Source organism: Notolepis coatsorum (genome assembly GCF_963971535.1).
Source record: "Notolepis coatsorum genome assembly, chromosome: 18".
Lineage (NCBI taxonomy): Eukaryota > Metazoa > Chordata > Actinopteri > Aulopiformes > Paralepididae > Notolepis > Notolepis coatsorum.
This window is the reverse complement of record NC_140182.1, coordinates 40,958,069-40,978,997: the sequence shown is the minus strand read 5'-3', so window position 1 is coordinate 40,978,997 and position 20,929 is coordinate 40,958,069. Positions and strand designations below refer to the sequence as shown.

General features: G+C 42.8%; 1 protein-coding gene across 1 annotated transcript in view; it reads right to left on the bottom strand.

The window, feature by feature from the left end:
- The window catches only part of hps5 (HPS5 biogenesis of lysosomal organelles complex 2 subunit 2), a 41,122-nt gene that overhangs the window by 5,131 nt on the left and 15,062 nt on the right, over positions 1 to 20,929 (bottom strand). The window contains exons 6-18 of the mRNA XM_084334812.1: positions 20,083 to 20,213; positions 16,876 to 17,094; positions 16,617 to 16,688; positions 15,932 to 16,020; positions 15,049 to 15,227; positions 14,449 to 14,607; positions 14,121 to 14,280; positions 11,781 to 11,898; positions 7,873 to 8,019; positions 4,663 to 4,731; positions 3,780 to 4,555; positions 2,366 to 2,486; positions 1,649 to 1,798 (exon numbers count right to left, since the gene is read on the bottom strand). Coding sequence (XP_084190938.1) covers positions 1,649 to 1,798; positions 2,366 to 2,486; positions 3,780 to 4,555; positions 4,663 to 4,731; positions 7,873 to 8,019; positions 11,781 to 11,898; positions 14,121 to 14,280; positions 14,449 to 14,607; positions 15,049 to 15,227; positions 15,932 to 16,020; positions 16,617 to 16,688; positions 16,876 to 17,094; positions 20,083 to 20,213 — 2,390 coding nt within the window. The remainder of the gene's footprint in view (positions 1 to 1,648; positions 1,799 to 2,365; positions 2,487 to 3,779; positions 4,556 to 4,662; positions 4,732 to 7,872; positions 8,020 to 11,780; positions 11,899 to 14,120; positions 14,281 to 14,448; positions 14,608 to 15,048; positions 15,228 to 15,931; positions 16,021 to 16,616; positions 16,689 to 16,875; positions 17,095 to 20,082; positions 20,214 to 20,929) is intronic.

The following is a 20,929-nucleotide window of genomic DNA, read 5'->3' as shown; positions in this document are numbered from 1 at the left end:
AAATATTCCTATTATGGGATGTAGAAATACGCGATCTATTTCCAGGTTGTATAATAGTATATAAGTCCAAATCATGTTATTTATCGAGTTATTGGTAACGGATTGCTATCTGTTGTGTCTAGCTCGAGTCCTGGGACTATTACCAAGTGATCGGACCGAATTGAAATGAGCACCAGCTTCCATTTCCTGTTTCCGCTCTGGGCGATCCGCCGATCGGCCACCTGATGGCGCTCTTGAACCGTTGGAGAGTTGAGAGGGGATCAACAGTACATCTCAAGTCTCCGGGGGAGAAATATGATTTCGTTCACAGATTTTTGAAATATTGATATCAAAGACGTGGTACGGCGTCTTTGGCAGAATGAGCATGGCGAGGAAAGACGTCCTACGGCGTTTTTGGCGACCATAGTGTTAAAATGAGTAATTATTTATTTTAAACATGTTTAGTCCAAAAAAGCACCAAAAGAATAATATTTCTTCTTCTCCTTCTCTCTCCACCAGGGGGCGGCAGCGCCTGAGCGTGCTCTATGTACGAGCCGCCACTACCATAGGATGGAACTATTACCATAGGATGGATAATGTCACTTTGACACAGTGAATCTTGAAATCCAGACCTCAATCATTAACACATTGAGTGCCACGCCCCTTCCTGGAAATTAGGTCTAGATTGCCACCGCTTCGTCTAATACACCCGTCGCTTATCAATGACTTGCTTGCAGTCAACATGTACGAAACGGATTGTTTTTTCATCTGTAAATTTCCGTTTTATACAGTTTTGAATACGAGTATAGTTTGAGATTTCTAGTAATTCCAGAGAAATACACAAAACACGTGGTCATTTTTCGGCTGATTTATGAATAGTTTTCAAATAAACGCTAGATTATCGATAGTATGTGTCCTCATGCACGAAGAGAAGCGGGGTCTGAAAAATCTTTGGTCGGCGCGAACCTCACACACACACACACGCTCCGATGGCGGAGAAAGGAACATCCGATTATTACCCCAAGATTCGTAACATAAAGGCCTTACCTCACATCTGATGTCATGCAAAAAGATTAATCCAATTCCTGATTGCCATTCCAAATATCGATCGCGTCCATTGATCCAACGTTATAGTCCAAAACACATAATCCACGATGCTGCCAGTCCCCCCAGTCAATGCAATAGTATCCAGCTGCATGCCCGAGAAGTAAAACCTGGACCGGACTTATTTTCTTGATGCACAGTCCCAGCCAATCCAATGATGTGCAATACCATCCGGGAGACGATAGGCGGCGGTATTTGCCCTTTGCGAGCTCAGACCCATTCCCAATGATAACGTCAGGCTGGATGGATGAAAAATGAATGGATATCGCTAATAAAAGAAATAACGATTAAAACCCGACTATACTCGTGGTTGGCACTGAATGGGTTGACACCAACACATTCACCAGTAGCTTAACCATTTCACTACCAAATGGTTAACCCTTTCACTGCGACAATACAGAAGGTTAATTTCACTGCCACACGACAAAGGGTTAACCCTTTCACGACCACACTACAGAAGGTTAACCCTTTCACGACCACACTACAGAAGGTTAACCTGGTGTGGTAGTGAAAGGTTAACCTTCTGTAGTGTGGTCGTGAAAGGGTTAAGCTTGACGTTGTTTACCGTTGCTCCTCCGCCCGGGACTGCACCAGATTGTCCAGGTAGGCCAGGAAGTGGCTCTGCTGGGCCATGGCCATGATGTCGGAGGGAGGGATGGCGGGGTAGAACTGAGTGAAGGAGCGCACGGCCACCTCCCCGTGCTTCTCATACAGCCTGGAGGGGAGTCAAGTCAACTCCGTTATAGGGATGAAAGGGTTACCGCTTTTTATGATAACCACGATAAAACACGACGGTTAGTAATACCGTTCACATTGTAAAAACTCACGGTAAATACTGTCTAGACTGTTCAGCATCAACCAAATGAAGCTTGTTACAGGCACAGAAACAGCCCATTGAGAACAGCACTGAAACAAAGAGGCTGCTAGAATGCATTATTAATTATAATTTTTTATTATACTTTTTTTTTTTTTACTGGCATGTTTAGGGACCTTAAAAAGCTATATTAACTTGTTGAAAAGGACTAAAATATGCCCCTTGTTTAAGACTTATTTGTATTTATGTAAATTGTGCATGGGGTCATTGCATATACTCAAATGCAACACAGAAGATAGACTGTGTGTGTGTGTGTGCGTGCATGCGAGTGAGAGAGTAATAATAATAATGTAACACCAATAATAATAATTTATGCAAACATAACTCATTTTATTTGCATATATAAAACTTATCAGCAGTATTTTATGTACAAATTAAAATGTTTTAATTGGGTGAGAGAGTACTGGCCTGTGTAAGTGAGCGAGAAGCAGAGAAGCACTCCAGGGCTGCAGCTCCCGCAGGCTGCGCAGGGACCGGAGCAGGTCTCCTCTCTGAATCACCTCCGCCACCTTACTGGACCCGCTGAGCTCTACGCACAAACACATTCAACACGCCTTCATTTATACTGTATATATATATATATATATATGGAAAATATATATATATACGGTATATACAGCATTATTGTACATGCCATCATACAGTGATATGGGTTATGCAGGTGTATAAATAGGTATAGAGAAAGTATTATATGCAGGTATATTCAGACGGATGTATATATAGTAAATATAAACAATGTTCCCTCTAACGTGCGCCCGTGCGCGCACACGCACATGGCCAAACGCTCCCGCGCACATCTGAAATCTGTCGCGCACAGAAACGTTTGTGCAAAAAAATAAAAGAGGTTTCTTAAAAAACAGCAGTTAGCTTGGATGCACCACATACTGAAACGCAGTGCGGCTTACTTGTGTCACGTGTAATGAAAGTCTCTTTCGCTCTCTCTCGCTCTCTCTCTCTCGCTCTCTCGAAACGCAGTGCACGCTTACTTGCGTCGCGCCGCATGTAATGAAAGTCTCTTTCGCTCTCTCTCTCTCACTAGAAACGCAGTGTGCCTTACTTGCGTCGCATGTATGAGAGTCTCTCTATGTCTCAAGTAGCCAAACTTGAGACAGAGAGACTACACTATAAAAAAAAAACTGGATATTTTGATAGAGTGTGTGTGTGTATGTGTGTGTGTGATTTTTGGCTGGTGAAAATGCTGAGTGGCTAGTGACTTTGGAAAACCACTAGCCACAGTGGCTGGTGAGCTAAAAAGTTAATGTCAAGCCCTGTGTACAACCACTGGAGAACTGAGAAGGACAGATGGGAAAAATAACAGACTAACAGAAAGGACTAAGTAAGAGCTAAGACCAGAGGAGTCTGGAAACAAGTGACTTTTTTCTGATGTGTATCTGACTAACAGAGAAAGGAGGAATGAAGCAGAGGGGAAAGTGAGAGGTTTAGAGAGAGCGGGAGAGAGGGAGAAAGGGAGGGAGGGAGAGAGAAGAGCGAGAGAGGGAGGGAGGACTTTGCTCTGTATCGTCAATCAATGGTCAAATAAATATTTGATTAAGGAATATAATATGCCTTTTTGTATTATTTCTGTGTATCAGCTAAATGTATAGATTTTTATGTTAGACATTGAGGGAAATTAAGATTCTCAGATTTTTTACACACCACCGCTTATCAACTAACCGGTTAATCGGCAGGTGACGTATGTTGCTCAGTAGTTGCTGATGTCTGCTCAGGAGGTTTGAGTGTTTGCTCAGACTGGAAAAAAATTTGAGGGAACATTGAATATAAATATATATATTGTATCTGCAGAGAAGAGGTGCTTTCTGACCTAGCATGGCCTCTATGAAGGAGCGGTGGACCTCCGGCTGCTCCCGGTAACAGAACAGACACATCCTCCTCACGCGCTCCTGGTCCAGCAGGAAGAAGTAGCGACGCATGAAGGGCGTGACACCGATCCCCCCGACCCCCCTCTGGAGCGCCTGGTTACCGAAGCAGGCCAGCTCTAGATACAGTGTGGCCAGCTGGCTGAGGTCCGCCTGGAGGTCTGAGGGGAGAGGTATGCGGGGTCCTACTCCAACAGGCTCTGGAGGGAGAGGTATGCGGGGTCCCACTCCAACAGGCTCTGGAGGGGTCCCGTGTGAACCGGCAGGCTTCTCCTCAGCGGACTCAGACTCCAGGTGTTTCTCACTCTGGTCCTCTTCCCGTCTAAGGCACGGGGACTCGTTGTCCTCTACAGAACTCTCTGGTTCCTCTGGGGGACGTGGGGACTCTTTGTACTCTTCTGCAGTACTCTTTGTTGGTTCCTCTGGGGAACGTGGAGACTCTATTTTGTACTCTTCTGCAGTACTCTCGGTTGGTTCCTCTGGGGAACGTGGGGACTCTTCTTTGTTCTCTTCTGCAGTACTCTCTGTTGGTTCCTCTGGGGAGAAGGGAGATGAACAGGGCTGGTCGAAGGAGACTTTAGGATGGTTGCGCTCCCATCTCTCCCCGTCGGCCCTCAGCTCCTCTGGACCGAGTATTCGCTCCAGCACTGGCAGCCATTCCAGCAGAGCCTCTCCCAGGCAAGCTGGGTCCAAGAGAACCAAAGGATCCTGGATCTGGCAGCTGATATCAGCAAAAACAGAACGTTAAAAACCACCAGGGGTTGAATTCATACTATAAAAGTCAGCAGAAATTATCTTGAGATGTTGCAGTCTGTATGCTGTACTCACATCGCTCGCTCGGTGGCCGTTCTAAGTTCCTGTAGGTCAGTCTCTGGGTTTGGCAATTCCATATATACCCTGTGCAAGATGCAACAAACAATATCAAGGGTTATACAGTACGGAAAATATAATTCACTGCTTTTATATAATATCTGTAAGAATTCATCATACCAATGGCAGCATTGCGTATTGGCAGCAAATCCGTCTGATATTGAAGTCATAATAATAATAATAACTTTGTTTTATATAGTGCGTTTCATAAAACCCAAGGTCGCTTTACATTGGGGGAAAAAACTAAAATAACAAACATGATGGACAGACACAACATTTCCAAGTAGGAAATTAGTGGTCAAAGGCCAAGTTGATTTTTTTTAAGGAGTCCAGAGTTGGGGCGTTGCGGAGTTCTGCAGGGAGGGAGTTCCAGAGGGTGGGAGCTGCCACGCTGAAAGCTGTCCTCAAAGGTCTGTCATATAATATTACATTTAATTTAAATACATTCTAAAATAAAGATTGGATGAGACCTTTTCATTAGATCAACTAATGCAACAGTGTATATATATTAGGGCTGTCCCCGACTAAGGATTTGGATGGTCGACTATGATTGGCCAAAATTTGCCGTTAGTCGACTATTGGTCGACAAAAAAATAAAAAAATAAAAAATAAAAAGTATAATATATATATATTTGTATCATTCCATTTGGGCTGTGGGCGGTGCTTAATGTCTGAAGGAGTCGACTGAAGGCTTCTTGTCCTCTGCAAAAGCATGCAATTGGTCCACTGATGGATACATCTTGATATTTGTCTAGTCTAGTGTGTTCATTAGATGGGTGAAATCCTCTTTCAGTGCCTCTGTGCCCGTTTTCATAGGCAGTTAGCCTCTGGTATGCGTGCCATTAGCATTAGCCACGCTTCTAGGCCTCTTTTCTTTTGGAAAGAATGATAAAATTTAAAATAAATGGTGAATCCCACCCCATTCTAAACTGGATGCGCGTTCTCGCACAAGGCATTTGCATACAGAGACACGCCTCGCAGGCTCATTATAATACGAGAGCCGTGGGTCTGCATCGGATCCGCCGGCCGTATTCAAGCGCTGGAGCGCTTTGCGATGGATCAAAATGAGATAGGAATCAAATGTATTGTCATCATACAGCACCTATAGCTATATAGTGGAATATACTGTATTAATATAGTAATATAATAGTAGTTGGCTAGTTGCGAGCTTCTGGCCACCTCCCGCAGTGCGCGCATACACGTACTGTATACAGTACGTGCAAAATGATCGTTCCAGCAAAGTACTGTAGGCTTCACTTTGTCAATAAATACTGAACGACTGTGCGTTGTCAAGACTAGAGCCGATCGCACAGGTTGCCACTCATCTGGCTCTGCAAATAGATCTAGAGTCTGAATATCTCCGCATATATAGCCTGTCCCTGATGACTGGCAGTGCGCATACAGTGCGTTCTCCAAGTCAAAACTGGATGACGCATCTCTCTCAAATCCATTCCGAGAACGGAACGCAGTGCCCGCGACGCGGGTCTTGATTGATTGATTGATTGAAAATTGTATTAACAGATTGCAGAATGGGTACAATACAGTACAGCTCAATACACACAATTGTTAAGGGGATGCAGACCAGAGAAAGACGTTTGTCTTGTTTACATCAGGGTCCCCCATTGTCAATTCATCACATATGACATACATGACATACAGATAGACAGTACTGCTACATCTATACATTTATGACATACCAGATCTACAAATACAGTACTGTTTGTGATACAAAGAGTAAAAAAAGAAAAGAGTATATACATTTGATGTAGAAACTACATTGGGGGGGGTAGGGGGGGGGGGGGACTGTACATTGGAGGTGGTTGGGTGGGTGGGGTGGGGTGGGGTGGGGGGGATGGGTAGGCGGGTGGGGGTAACTGTACATTGGATTATCGACAAAACCTACTTGGTCCAAGAAGAGGGTCTCGTGTATTACTGGGTTTAAGTCAGTTGTTTATTTATTTATGTTTTACGGTTTGCATACGAGGTGGTCCGCAAATGTCCTTGATAACAATCTAGTGGTCCGCGTCCGCATAAAACAGAAGTTTGGGAACCACTGATATAGACGATCTCTAAATATGCGTTCTATGCTACGTATACAGCACTGCATATCTGTATGTCATGTCATAAATGTCATGATATATATCTGTATATCTGTATGTTGTGTATGTCATAAATGTCATTATGAATTGAAAATGGGGGACCCTCATGTAAACAAGATGAAAGTCTTTCTCTGGTCTGCCTCCCCTTAACAATTGTGTGTATTGAGCCGTACTGTATTGTACCCATTCTGCAATCTGTTAATAAAATCTTCAATCAATGGCCTGGGCGGCCAGAGCATAACTGTTCTAACAGCAATATATAATCCATTTCAGACAGAACGCACGCAATAAGTTATAATAATAATTATTATTGAAAAGTTCTGTATTTTTAAAGTCGTATTTGGGGGCAATTAACCAATGGTAGGATTTTTTTTAATAAAAATGTTTTGGGGTAAGAATTTATTATTTCGGTAAGAGTGCTCTCGACCACTCTTATAATTTGTTCTTGCCTGAGAAAAAAGCAACAATAAGAAAACTTTGCTGAATCCCAGGTAAGAACAAAGTAAGAGGAAATGCTAGTTAAGAACGAGATCTGTTCTTATATCGCTTCATGCATGAGGCCCACTATGAATACAAGTATACCCATACTCAGTGGTGGAAGAAGTACACAGTTCCTCTACTTACTAGTAAAAGTAGAAATACACAGATAAAATTGTACTCTGGTAAAAGTAAAAGTCCTCTATTCAAGATTATACTTAAATAAAAGTAGATTAAGTGTTTGATATTGAATGTTCTTAAATATCAAAAGTACACATTCTACATGGTGTTTGTGTATTCCAGTGCTTGAGTGTCCAACCCTCCATCCATTGACCTCTAAAGGTCATGTTAAAGAGGTATGTGGTCGTTATGCTGCTCCGATTCCATCCTCTTGACATCAAATTTGAAAGTACATAATCTTCATACATTTTTGCCATGTTTTCTCTGCAAGATATATTTCTTCAAAGTAACTAGTAACTGATGGGTTGAGATGAATGGAGTAAAAGTAGAACGTTCCCTAAAGTGAAATCAAAATAGAGTACTTGAGTATGCAACACATGAAATTGAGGCCCCTGTATAGATCTGTACTTACTCCTGTTCCGTATCCTCTGGAGTCGGTGCAGCGATGGCCAGTGCTTCAACCTGCGCCGCCTCTCTGGGGTCAGGTCGTGGCCAGAGGTCAGAGTTCATCTGGAGGGTGTTGATCTTCTCCGTTGTCTTCTTAACAAAACTAGAGACGCTGGGCAAACACAATAGAAACTTGAGTAAAAACAACCACTTAGGCCTTCACGATTCAGAGTCCTGCATGACAATACAGAGACATACCAGATGTAGTGATGAATAATATGAATTGAAATGAAAAGGAAAATGAGGAAGTAAATGATGCCATTTCAGGAGTTTCACTTCCCATAGAAACACTAGTTTCAATATTAAAAAGGGGCACTTCACCAAAAAAACAATGCAGATTTATTTTGCACATAATCTCACACACATCCAAAAACTCTAAACCATTTTGCCACCAGTGATGTAATTTGGGACATTGAATCTTCTTCGGAATTCTTACTGTTTTACTCCTTTACTATTATGTACTTTGCTACTAAGTAATATACTGTGCCTACCTACTATACTAATATGTCTATACTATTATGCACTCAAGTTCGACACTGTTTTGACAAACAATATTACTTACCCTTAGCTGCCAGAGTTGTCCCCTCCCTGCTGGCTTTAGATAAAAGCATCAGCTGAATGAGTAAATGTGAAATTACTAAATGTAAATTAATCCTTAATTACAACTCAATGAAATTATAAGGTAGCAGTCCCTATAGACCACTGCACTTCCACGTTACATTGAGCTCATGGAGGAGAGCGGGGGGAGAAAATTAATGAATGTGGATGAGAGCCTTGACATTACGTGGTTGTTGCTATGGCTGTGGGGGTGCTGGAGACATGATCCAATAGATTTGTATACGCCCGAGTTTCCTGAACACGGCGCGACCAATCCCAAGTCGATCGCCACTTTCTCGGCAGAGAAACGCTTTGGCACCTATTCCCGAACTACGCATGCGCAGATTGATAGACCTAGACTCCGTGGGCAATCTGCGCATGCGTAGTTTGGGAGTAGGTGCAAAAAAGCGACTATAGCTCTGCCGATCGACTTGGGATTGGTAGCGCCGTGTTCAGGAGACTGGCGTATAAAAATCTATTGGATCATGTCCCCAGCACCCCACAGCCATAGCAACAACCACTTAATGTCGAGGCTCTCATCCACATTCATTAATTTTCTCCCCCCGCTCTCTCTCCCATGATTTCAGAATCCCAGAAGTGTTGCGGTGGTCTATAAGACAAGGTATTGCCATTTTATTTTTTTCATTGAGCTGTAATTAACACAACACAAGGATTCAATGTCCCCGATGACATCAACTGTGAAAATAAATTAATGTAGGCAAAACAGTTTTAGAATTTGTGGATGTGTGCGAGATGACATGCAAAATAATTCAGCATGTTTTTTTGGTGAAGTGCCCCTTTAACAATCAGAAAAACACTTCTGCACTCTTAAACAAAAGACTCTGGGTAACAGGTGCGTCTGAGAAAAATCACTTGAGCAAAAGGAGAGCATCCTGCACACAAAAACAGAACTGATCACACAAAGTTTCGGTCCAGTGGATCTTCCTCTGGTCTAACAAACAAAGTGACTAACATCTTATTTAAGATACATGACAATTAATTAGGGACACCTGGTCAGTCTATTAGGGCTAGAGTGGTGGCAGTGAGGCTACATTGATGGATATAACCGTGGCAGGGACCAAGTGTCTCAAATTAATTGTCATGTGACCCATGTTATAATAAATTAATAAATTCAGTAATTTTTCCAAGCTTAAAGAACTAAAGGCTGTAGAACTCAATAACTATTAGGAATGTCTGACCACTAAGTGTGTCCGACTCTTAACACTTTGGTTGCCACTTGTTAACATGGTAAAACCCCGTTGAATGCCAGCACCCACTTCAATGATAGCGTTGTGAACGCATAATCTCCGTTTTAAATTATGGCTATGTGTCTAATCTGCCCGTCGCTTATCAATGACTTGTTTGCAGTCAACATTGTCACTATCAGTGCCTACCTTGTTTACCTTTTTACCCCGTTGAATGCCATCATCCACTTCAAACACTTTCATCGTCGGCACTCACCGGGGGGGCTGATAAAACGAGTTATGACGTCGCTGGCATCCAAAGTGTTAATAATCGGTTCATTTCCGTTTTATAGCATTTTGAAAAGCCCTAGTTTTTCAGGAAAATATATAGATTCCGTGATAAACGGCATTTACTGGAATATTCTGGCATACACAAAAAACGTTGTAATTTTTCGGCCTATTTATTAATCGTTTTCAAATAAACGCTAGATTATAGATAGTATATGTGTACTTATGCACGCTAGAGAAGCGATCTGAAAAATATATTCTCTCATTTCCTGATCACACACACACACATGGGGCACACGCTGATATCTCTGTGAAAATAGATCCGATTACCCCAAGACTGGTAAAATAAATTGCTTACCTCAGATCAGATGTTCTCCAAAAAGATTATTCCAATTCCTGATCGCCATTCCAAATATCGATCGCGTTTATTGATTCAGCGTTGGGTACTGTAAATATGTATTCCATGCGTTTTACGGCTCTGCGATCACTTGGGTCTCTTCAGATGCCTCGCCGGAGAAGTAAAATAAGGATGCTGGACCCCCCACCCCCATCAATCTAATCCAATGGGGTGCAGTACCATCCGGAGAGACGATAGGGAGCGGTATTTTCCCAATGGAGCTCAGAGAGAGGTTGCTGCACTAGCGTGAGGCTCGATTGATGAAATATGAATTCAAATGGCTAATAAATAAAAATACGACAAACAAACGCTATATTCAACAGTCGGCATGAACTAACGACAAAACGCGTCCGTGGCACTCAAAGTGTTAACCACCAAAACCTGCACAAACTATAACGTATGATGTATATCATGCCAGTTAGGGTACAGACCCTCACCTGCGCCTTGTGTATACCATTTACTTTTACTAATAGTTTATATATATTCATATTAAATTTGATTGCAAATATTTATGTCTTTCTTCTATGACCCTGCCCATACCTGATCAATAAAGGAATATATGATCTTAAAAGCTACCCTAAACCTAAAAATAGTGTGCAGGACGCGTGAATATTTTAGGCAACCAACTTGTGTTTTGCGTTTCTCCGATTGGCCACTACGCCCATGTGACCGCGGCAGCGCGAGAGAGCTGCAGCGCGGAAATAGGCTGTCTATTGCCATTCTCTAAGACAAACTCTAACCTTAACCAGCTCCGAAACAGCGCCTAAACTTAACCCTTCTAACCTTAACAAACTCCGAAACAATGCCTAACCTTAACCCTAACCTTAACCAACTCCGAAACAATGCCTAAACTTAACCTTAACCTTAACCAACTCCGAAAGAATATTGCCATTCTCTAAGACAAACTCTAACCTTAACCAGCTCCGAAACAGCGCCTAAACTTAACCCTTCTAACCTTAACCAACTCCGAAACAATGCCTAACCTTAACCTTAACCAACTCCGAAACAATGCCTAAACTTAACCAACTCCGAAAGAATATTGCCATTCTCTAAGACAAACTCTAACCTTAACCAGCTCCGAAACAGCGCCTAAACTTAACCCTTCTAACCTTAACCAACTCCGAAACAATGCCTAACCTTAACCCTAACCTTAACCAACTCCGAAACAATGCTTAAAGTTAACATGCATAATGCTGCCGCGTCGCCGCGGGGGCGTGGCTAGACGCAAGTTGGGCGTGGCTAGACACAAGTTGGTTGCCTTTAATATTTAGGCGTGCAGCGTCTTCTCCTTTTGCTCAATATTTCAGACCTCAAAGCAACACACACTTCTCTTGCCCCTTCATGGTTGCTACATTATGGTTGTTATATTAGGTTGTATAATACACATGTTCCATCTAGTATGGTCACCTGTCTCTGACAGCCTGCAGCGCGATGCGGGGGGGTTTGTGACGGAATGAGAGGGGGAGGTGGAACTGGAGGCCGGGCTCAGACCGCTCGCCCTCCACTCGCTCAGCGCCCTGGGGATCTGAATGAAGATGGGAGGCAAGAGCCAGAGGGGGAGACAGAGAGATGGATGGAGCACTGGACGGTGTGGTGACATGAGGGAGAGGGCACCATGCAAGCGGATGTAGCAGAGAGGCCAAGCGCCACTACGAATTAAACAGAAATTAAATACTGCACAAGGAAAGAAATGTAAAGAAATAAAAAGGGTAAGATGTACAGAATGCAATGGGACAGACAAGGTAGATGATATTAACAGTGTTGTCCTCCTAGGTCTACCAACTGGATGACATCATTCTCACCTCCGACAGTGCGCCATGCATTGTTACAGAGTCCAATTAGTTCATCTTAAAAAAATAAAACACACAATACTCTGCTTTCACTGGAAACTAGGTTGAAATATTAGTAGAGGGATTTTATGAACACGTTCGGATGTCGGTTATGATAAAGTAAGATTGCATTTGTCTGCACTAATAAAATCTGTACCCAATATGAATGGTCGTTCATTCCCCTCTCTGGGCTCTCTTGTGTTGGTATGGACACATCTATACAGAGTGTGTGTGTGAGTGCGTGCTGTGGTTCTGCTGGATCCCGGCTGTTTCTGTGACGCTAGCTACACTAACTGGCTACACATCACAGCAGTTAAAATGGAACAATGACAGAGATGAAGATTGGGGCGACACAATCTCATATTTCATTCTTCTTACTCTGACTGTTATAGGCCCTAAACATAAAATCCTGAACACTCGTTCATCAACACTTATATTATACCTATAAATTACTTGAATGGTCCAATTTGTCAAAATCTCAAACAGAGTCGTCTCTCGGGACAATGATCAATGACAATGTTCATTTTAGTGTTCAAATTGTTATTTTCACTCAAAGTTGTGTATGATTCAACATGTCAGCATCCATAAATCTAACGCCAGGGACACGTTGGCTGCCGAAGCGGCAGGAAGAGACGCCTGTGTGACGGATCGTACCGGTCAGACCAGCCGCGCTGCAGCCGGCGCATCTGGTCTCTTTTCGCCTCTACGTGTGATTTGAGCAGAGCAGCAGAATCTCTGGCTTCACAGAGAAATGGTGTGAAAAGCCAGGATCATGCTCGCGCCAGAATGGCACGTCCACGTTACCAACGCCGGTGTGTCTCTGCCGTTAGTATCATGTTTTCCTTTAATGTACAGAGCAGTATTTGCTCCTCACCATGGTCTGAATGCAGTATTTGTATAGTATTTATATAGTATTTTCAGAGCAGTATTTGCGCCTCACCATGGTCTGAATGCAGTATTTGTATAGTATTTATATAGTATTTTCAGAGCAGTATCAGCTCCTCACCATGGTCTGAATGCAGTATTTGTATAGTATTTATATAGTATTTTCAGAGCAGTATCAGCTCCTCACCATGGTCTGAACGTAGTATTTGTATAGTATTTATATAGTATTGAGCAGTATCAGCTCCTCACCATGGTCTGAACGTAGTATTTGTATAGTATTTATATAGTATTGAGCAGTATCAGCTCCTCACCATGGTCTGAACGCAGTATTTATATAGTATTGAGCAGTATCAGCTCCTCACCATGGTCTGAACGCAGTATTTGTATAGTATTTATATAGTATTGAGCAGTATCAGCTCCTCACCATGGTCTGAACGCAGTATTTGTATAGTATTTATATAGTATTGAGCAGTATCAGCTCCTCACCATGGTCTGAACGCAGTATTTGTATAGTATTTATATAGTATTGAGCAGTATCGGCTCCTCACCATGGTCTGAACGCAGTATTTGTATAGTATTTATATAGTATTGAGCAGTATCAGCTCCTCACCATGGTCTGAACGCAGTATTTGTATAGTATTTATATAGTATTGAGCAGTATCAGCTCCTCACCATGGTCTGAACGCAGTATTTATATAGTATCGAGCAGTATCAGCTCCTCACCATGGTCTGAACGCAGTATTTATATAGTATTTATATAGTATCGAGCAGTATCAGCTCCTCACCATGGTCTGAACGCAGTATTTATATAGTATTTATATAGTATTGAGCAGTATCAGCTCCTCACCATGGTCTGAACGCAGTATTTATATAGTATTTATATAGTATTGAGCAGTATCGGCTCCTCACCATGGTCTGAACGCAGTATTTATATAGTATTTATATAGTATTGAGCAGTATCAGCTCCTCACCATGGTCTGAACGCAGTATTTATATAGTATTTATATAGTATTGAGCAGTATCAGCTCCTCACCATGGTCCACCTGATCCTCCTCCTGACCCAAACTGAACTCCTTCAGCCGCTCCTCCTCCAACATCGATTGGTTGGCGAGAGAGCTGGTCTCCTCATCCGATTGGCTCCCTCTGCGGCTGATGACACGATAGATTCCACAGTCCAGAACATTGAAGCTCTCCTGGAATATCAACATAACATACATTAATACAATATCATCATGTATCCACACAGGATTACAGAGAGGTGTGTATTGAGCAGGCAGTCAATTTGGGTTCTACAGCAAACTATTAATATAAGCAACAATAAGAGACAGAGAAGTGATCTACAGTTGGTTGTTCCAACTTACATGAGAAGAGATGCTGCTTCTGCGACTGCTGGAAGCGGAGTCCAGTGGGTCTAGTTTTCCGATGACTTCCTCCAGCTGAGTGATCAGCTCTGGGTGTGTAGTGGAACTCAGCTGGGATCTCAGGTGGTCGAGCCGCTCCATGGGAATTGATTTCCTGGCCTATATAAAAACAGGAACAATGAGGCTTCCATTTTACACAAAGGGTCTTTGATCTCGCAGCAGACCTTCACGTCAACATCACCACACATAAGCATGCAGTTTGGCAGCAGATGTAGAGTTTCAGCCCAGCCCATCTAGGGCGGAGATAGGCCAGGGTAGCAGGTTCAAACCACATAATTAAAAGGAAGAATTATGAGGCCACATGTTAATGTCTTCAATCCACTCCTGAATCGCATACCAATCTAGACTATTTGACAGACCATACATTTACATTGGTCATACATGGTCATTGGTCAATGCCCTTTGCATAGCTGGTTAGATGTTCCCCCTTTGCCCAAATGTGTGTGTGTGAAACTACAGTATATACAGCATCCCTGTTTAGCAACAGAAAAAGAGTCTATGGAGACCAGGGTGGAAGTTGGTGTAACAGGCAGATCTTACCCTGCTGGTGGTGACGATGTGTGGGAACATGCAGCAGACGGATGCAGCCAGGAGCCAAGACTCCCTGCGGAGCAGACGCTCAACACAGCGCTCCGCAGACAACAGGGACAGGTGGGACAGATGCCCATCGCCATGGAGACAAAAGAGCTCACTGCGGTAGACTGCAATCTCAACAACCTCTGCAAAGACGGAACAGATTTGGATCAAATTGCGAAGCCAATGTCTAACAGACATTCCAGGACACTTTGGGCTTTATGAACATAAGAACCCTGCTTGGTAACTTATTATAATTATTTATTGCCTATATTTATTTATTCTCATATTTATGTCTTTCTTCTATTACCCTGCCCATACCTGTATCTCCCCTCCCCCCTCACCCCTCCCTGTGCTGCTATGACGTCTGAATTTCCCCAAAAGGAATATCTTATACTGTGAATTCCTCTACATCTCTCTTGGCAGAGCCTGAGGTGTGGCCAGCAGTAGCAACCCCTCCCCCCTGTCCTCACTCAACTCCAACCCACACATCAGACCAACACTACCGCCAGGCTGATCAATGCCTCAGCCCTCCCCCCTCCGCCCCCAAGTGACACTGGCACAATAACAATGACACCGGCGAAAATACTGCACTGGGACTGACCTGGAACTCTGCACTTTACTTTACACTTTATAATATATATATATTTATTCAAATGATTAATCCTGCACTGCAATGTATTTGTCCTGTGTCTGTTGTTGCTGTTGTTATGTGAAAAGAAAATGTATGGAAAAATGCATACTTTGTAACGCTGAAACAATTACCAATGTGGTTACACATATGGCTTATTAAAGGAATCTGAATCTGAACTAAACAAAGTGCAAAAAAGGTAGAAAACACTAATGGTACCTTTAACTTCAGTCCACAAGAGTACCTGGCCAGTCTGAGGTGTTAGGATATATACGGCCGAGTCACTCCAGGTCAGCAGGTGCTGGTCACTGTACCAAGAAGCAAAGTACACATTTAATTGACTTGACTAACAATTCAGATTCAGATCATTAAGATTAAAATGTATTGTCATTATACAGCACAAGTACAGTATGATGAAAAGAAGTTTGGCTTCTAACCAGAGTGCAAATGTAACAGTAAAGTGCAGTAGCAATATACAATGTACAGGTGATTCAACTGGGTATAAAATATATAAAGAAGAGTACAACTGAGTAATAGTGCTAATAATATGCATGTACAGTGTTATAGTATTATTATGTCCAGTGATAAAGGTATAAAGCCACTATGGTAGTAAGTCATTCTGCCCAGCGGTATAACTAGTAAGAGTAGGTAGGGATATGTTCAGATATAGATATCTACAAGTATGTAAAAAAGGTATGTAGAAAAGAGTATATGCAGGTATATAAAGACAGATGTGGATAAATATACTGTATATATATGTAAATATAAATATAATATATATGTACATGCTATCATGCTAGAGTTATATGGATTATATGCAGGTATATTCAGACAGATATGGAAATATATATATAGTAAATATAAATATGTATATTTAGATGATACTTTTCTTTTTTTACATTACCCGAAGTAGAGCAGTTTTGGGAAAGCGATGGACTGGGAGCTCCTTTGTGTTGGGTTGTAATGTGGTTCACTTCTGCAGGTACCAGAGGAACAGGAAACCATTTAAGGTGTCATCATTTCATATAAAAGACACACACACACACACACACGCACACACGCACGCACGCACGCACGCACACGTGTCTTTGGGTTCTCCAGCATCTTTGGGTTCTTGAAAAGCGCTATATAAATTAAATTAACGAATTATCACACACACACACCTGTAACTGATGAGAGGTAGAGCAGGACAGGCCAGTAGCTGTTTGAACTGATGGGTGCTCAGGACCTCCCCGCTGAAGCTGGCCTCCCATATGCGCGAGCCGGGGCGTGCGCAATACAGCAGAGGAGGCTGGCCCACCGCAAGCCCCCGACTCTGAGGGAAGAAGCAGGCTCCATACTCTCCGTCTCGCTCCTTGTTTCCCACACGCCAAAACTTCTCCCTGGGGCGCAGGTCAAGAAAAAAAAGGTGGTTGACAAAGACACTTATTCCTTTGTTTCGCTAAGCATCATGAACCTGAGCCAGATCATCAATGTGATCTGCAGTGACGGTTTCGGCATCTGCTATTACGGTTGATTAATTAATTGTATATCGGTGAAGGTACAGATGAAAGGTAGGATGTGCTTTACGAATTTTATATATATTAAGAAGAAGTTAAGAAGTCCTATTTGTCGTCAGATTAACACACATACGCGGGCGCGCGAGATGGGCAACCCACAGGAACACACATGCACTGAGTCGCTGATGAAATGTTCTCTGCACTTCCCATCCCGTCGTCCTTCCCCCCCAAGGGCAGCCAGGAGCAGACGAGGGCTGCAACGTGGGCCGAGCCCGGGGACCAATCCAAGTGCTCCTGTCAGGGACGCGACAGCGGTAGCTATCTGTTGTGCATGTTTTTCCATTGGGTTTATCTTATCGGGAGGGGAAACCCTTGTGAGCACGGGGAGAACATGCAAACTCCACACAGAAAGGCCTGGGAGATACCCCACCTGGGTAACTGGCAACACGGCAACCTGGTCCCCAAGCGGGAATCGAACCCTGGGCCTTCTAGCTGTGAGGCAACAGTGTTAACCACTACACCACCATGCCGCCGCGTATTTATATCCTGTCATATATATACACACAGTATATAAATGCAGTTAATTTGCAGTGAGGAGAGGAGGGAAAGCAGAGAAAGACACACACACACACAGAGGGGAGGGGTTGTGGGATTGTAGAGACAGAAAAGAGAGAGGTGATAGAGATACAGATACAACACACTTTCTCTCTCTCAGGTCTGAGACGGGTACAAACAGAGACAGAATGGTTTAAAATAAGGGATTTAAAATCTCCAGAAAGTTACCAAGCTCTTGATTCTTTTATACATTTACATTTAGTCATTTAGCTGACACTTTTATCCAAAGCGACTTACAAGTTCTGTACGACAAGTCATCAGGAAGGGTACAACTCTATCAGCTGAGTAACAATGTTCATCAAAGTGTTGCGTGTTACAGTGTAGGTTAGTTTATTAGGACAAGTGCATGACAGTAAGGTTAGTTAGGGTTTTATTTTTATTTTTATTATTATTATTATTATTTCAGAAGTAGTGCGTCTTTAGTCGCCGGCGGAAGATTGGACGGGTTTCGGCTGTCCTAACTGGGGTGGGTAGTTCATTCCACCATTGTGGGGCAAGGACTGAGAATAGGCGGCTTCTCTTTGATGACCCTCCCGGGGCTTGGATAGGAGTAGGTCTGAGGCGGCCAGAAGATGCAGAGCGTAGGGGTCTTGAGGGTGTGAAGTTAGAGACCATTGACCGGAGGTAGGCGGGAGCGGTTCCCTTTGCCGCACGGTATGCTAGGTCGAGGGCCTTGAAGCGGATACGTGCAGCAATGGGGAGCCAGTGCAGGTCCCTAAGAAGTGGGGTGACATGGGCCGACTTCGGTAGGTTTGAGATCAGGCGGAGATCAGCTGATAAATATCAGCTCTACCTGTGACAGTGGAGCAGACTGGCGTGTGGGGGAATCGCTGCTGGTGTGAACAGTCAGGCTACTGCTCTACTGCTGGTGTGAACAGCCAGGCTACTGCTCTACTGCTGGTGTGAACAGCCAGGCTACTGCTCTACTGCTGGTGTGAACTACCAGGCTACTGCTCTACTGCTGGTGTAAACAGCCAGGCCACTGTTCTACTGCTGGTGTGAACAGCCAGACTATTGCTCTACTGCTGGTGTGAACAGCCAGGCGCATGATAAATAAAGTTTGTCAGGGTTCCCACAGACATTACAACATACAATTCAAGGACTTTCAAGTACTTTTCCAAACACTATTTTTCTTTTAACACATTGGCTGCCAGACCCGAGATTTCTTGGGTTTTGGTCGTTATTTCTTTTATTCATTACAGGTTCACGGACCTTGGTGTTACCATAGGAAATCATTCTGAGATTCCAAAAGTGCAATACCGGCCGCATCCTGCTAGGTGGCAGTATTGCCCACCCTTTGAAACCTTATTTCACACAGTGTGTTACATCGTATATGGTCCGGGCGGAGAATTTAGACCAAGCCAAGTGAATCGCTTCATCCACTTCGAAACACGTTCAGCACACTTGAGGCATACATCTTGTGCCACTTCGTGTCAGGGACCCGATCGACATCAATACTGGAAATCGCGATCAGACAATTGGAATATTCTTTTTGGGATACCTCCTAGTAAAGGTAAGCACTATATGACATCAATTCCACTTTGATCCTACAATGATTTCATATCGATCCGGCCGATCAACGTATGTAGTATTCAAAACGAATGCCGTTACTGGCGATCAAAGCATAAAAAAACTACCTATTATATACCTTTGAATTGGAAATAGTAGCGTGTCCAGGCAAGCAACGCGAATGCTTTTAGCAAAATGCACATATTGCTCCATAACAGTTACCAGGAATTAGCCAGGATCACTTTGAAACTATACAATATTCACCACGGTATAACACACGAACATTTTTCACATGTTGAACGATGGATAGTTAATGTCAAATGAGCCATAGTATTGTCTCCATAGCTATAATATAGAATATAGATATAGCCCTGCAATTCTGCAAACACTGCAACGCACAGTGAAAATCCCTATACTTTACAGCGGTGGCACACGGAGTACAAAGATGGCTAAAGCGGCTGGCGCCCAAAGTGTTAAATGCTGTTTTTTATAGAAAAAAAAATCTGATCCAATATTTATGGCTTAAAACCAATTACCGACAATTAGTTACACTTTAAATGGAAACGTTTTATTTCTTGATTCAGAACAATTGTATCATGGATGAACAAAACGTTCAATGCAAATGGTTGATTTGAATTTCAATGACTTTTTAAGCACCTTGTTAAAAAAAAGTATTTTCAAGGAATTCCAGGCCTTGACTTTATGTTGCACAATGTAAGCGTGGTGAAGTTACATGGGAATAATCACCTGTCCGTGTCACACAGGTAGCAGCGACTCAGAGAGGACACCAGCAGGCGGCCGTCCTGGTACCCCAGCTGAACCACTCGAGAGTCCACAGTCGTGATGGTTTGAACGGGGAAAATGACAAACGACGACCCCTGGACATGAAGGAATGGTTATCAACACTACTGAAACAAAATGTGAAATGGAGCAGAGAATGATTCATATGAGAGGAACGGCATACAGTCAGGTTGAAGAAGTATTGGGATAGTGGAGTGAAATTAGTTACTTTTGCTGTAAAATCTTTTTTCTTTTTTTTTTAAAGGAAAACTCCAACATTTTGGGAAATTAGCTTATTTGCCATCTACCCTGGAGTTAGACAAGAAGATGCATACATTTTTCTTCTCTGTGCATGCAGTAGGAGTAGGAAGACGTTTGGAACTAACGGTGCGCGTCTTCCCACTCCTACTGCATGCACAGAGAAGAAAAAGGGTGTGTATCTTCTTGTCTAACTCCAGGGTAGATGCCAAATAAGCTAATTTCCCAAAATGTTGGAGTTTTCCTTTAAGTTTTATTTCTGTTCTAAAGACGGATACCGGTATAAAGATAAAGCAAAAAGTAAAACTGTCAGTAAAATTATTATGGGTATTTTTTCTCAAACTACTTAAACTTGAAACAGAGTCAATCTAATGTTCACCTGACACTGGTGGCATGTCGGATATGTTTTATACAGACACAAGAATGCTCAAACATGTCCCGTTTTTATCTGAATAACTTTACAGCTAATTAACAAACTACACCGTCACAATACAGTCCCATCTATCAACAGAGGAATTCGATCCCGTCATAGATTAAAGGTGCTATAGATAACATT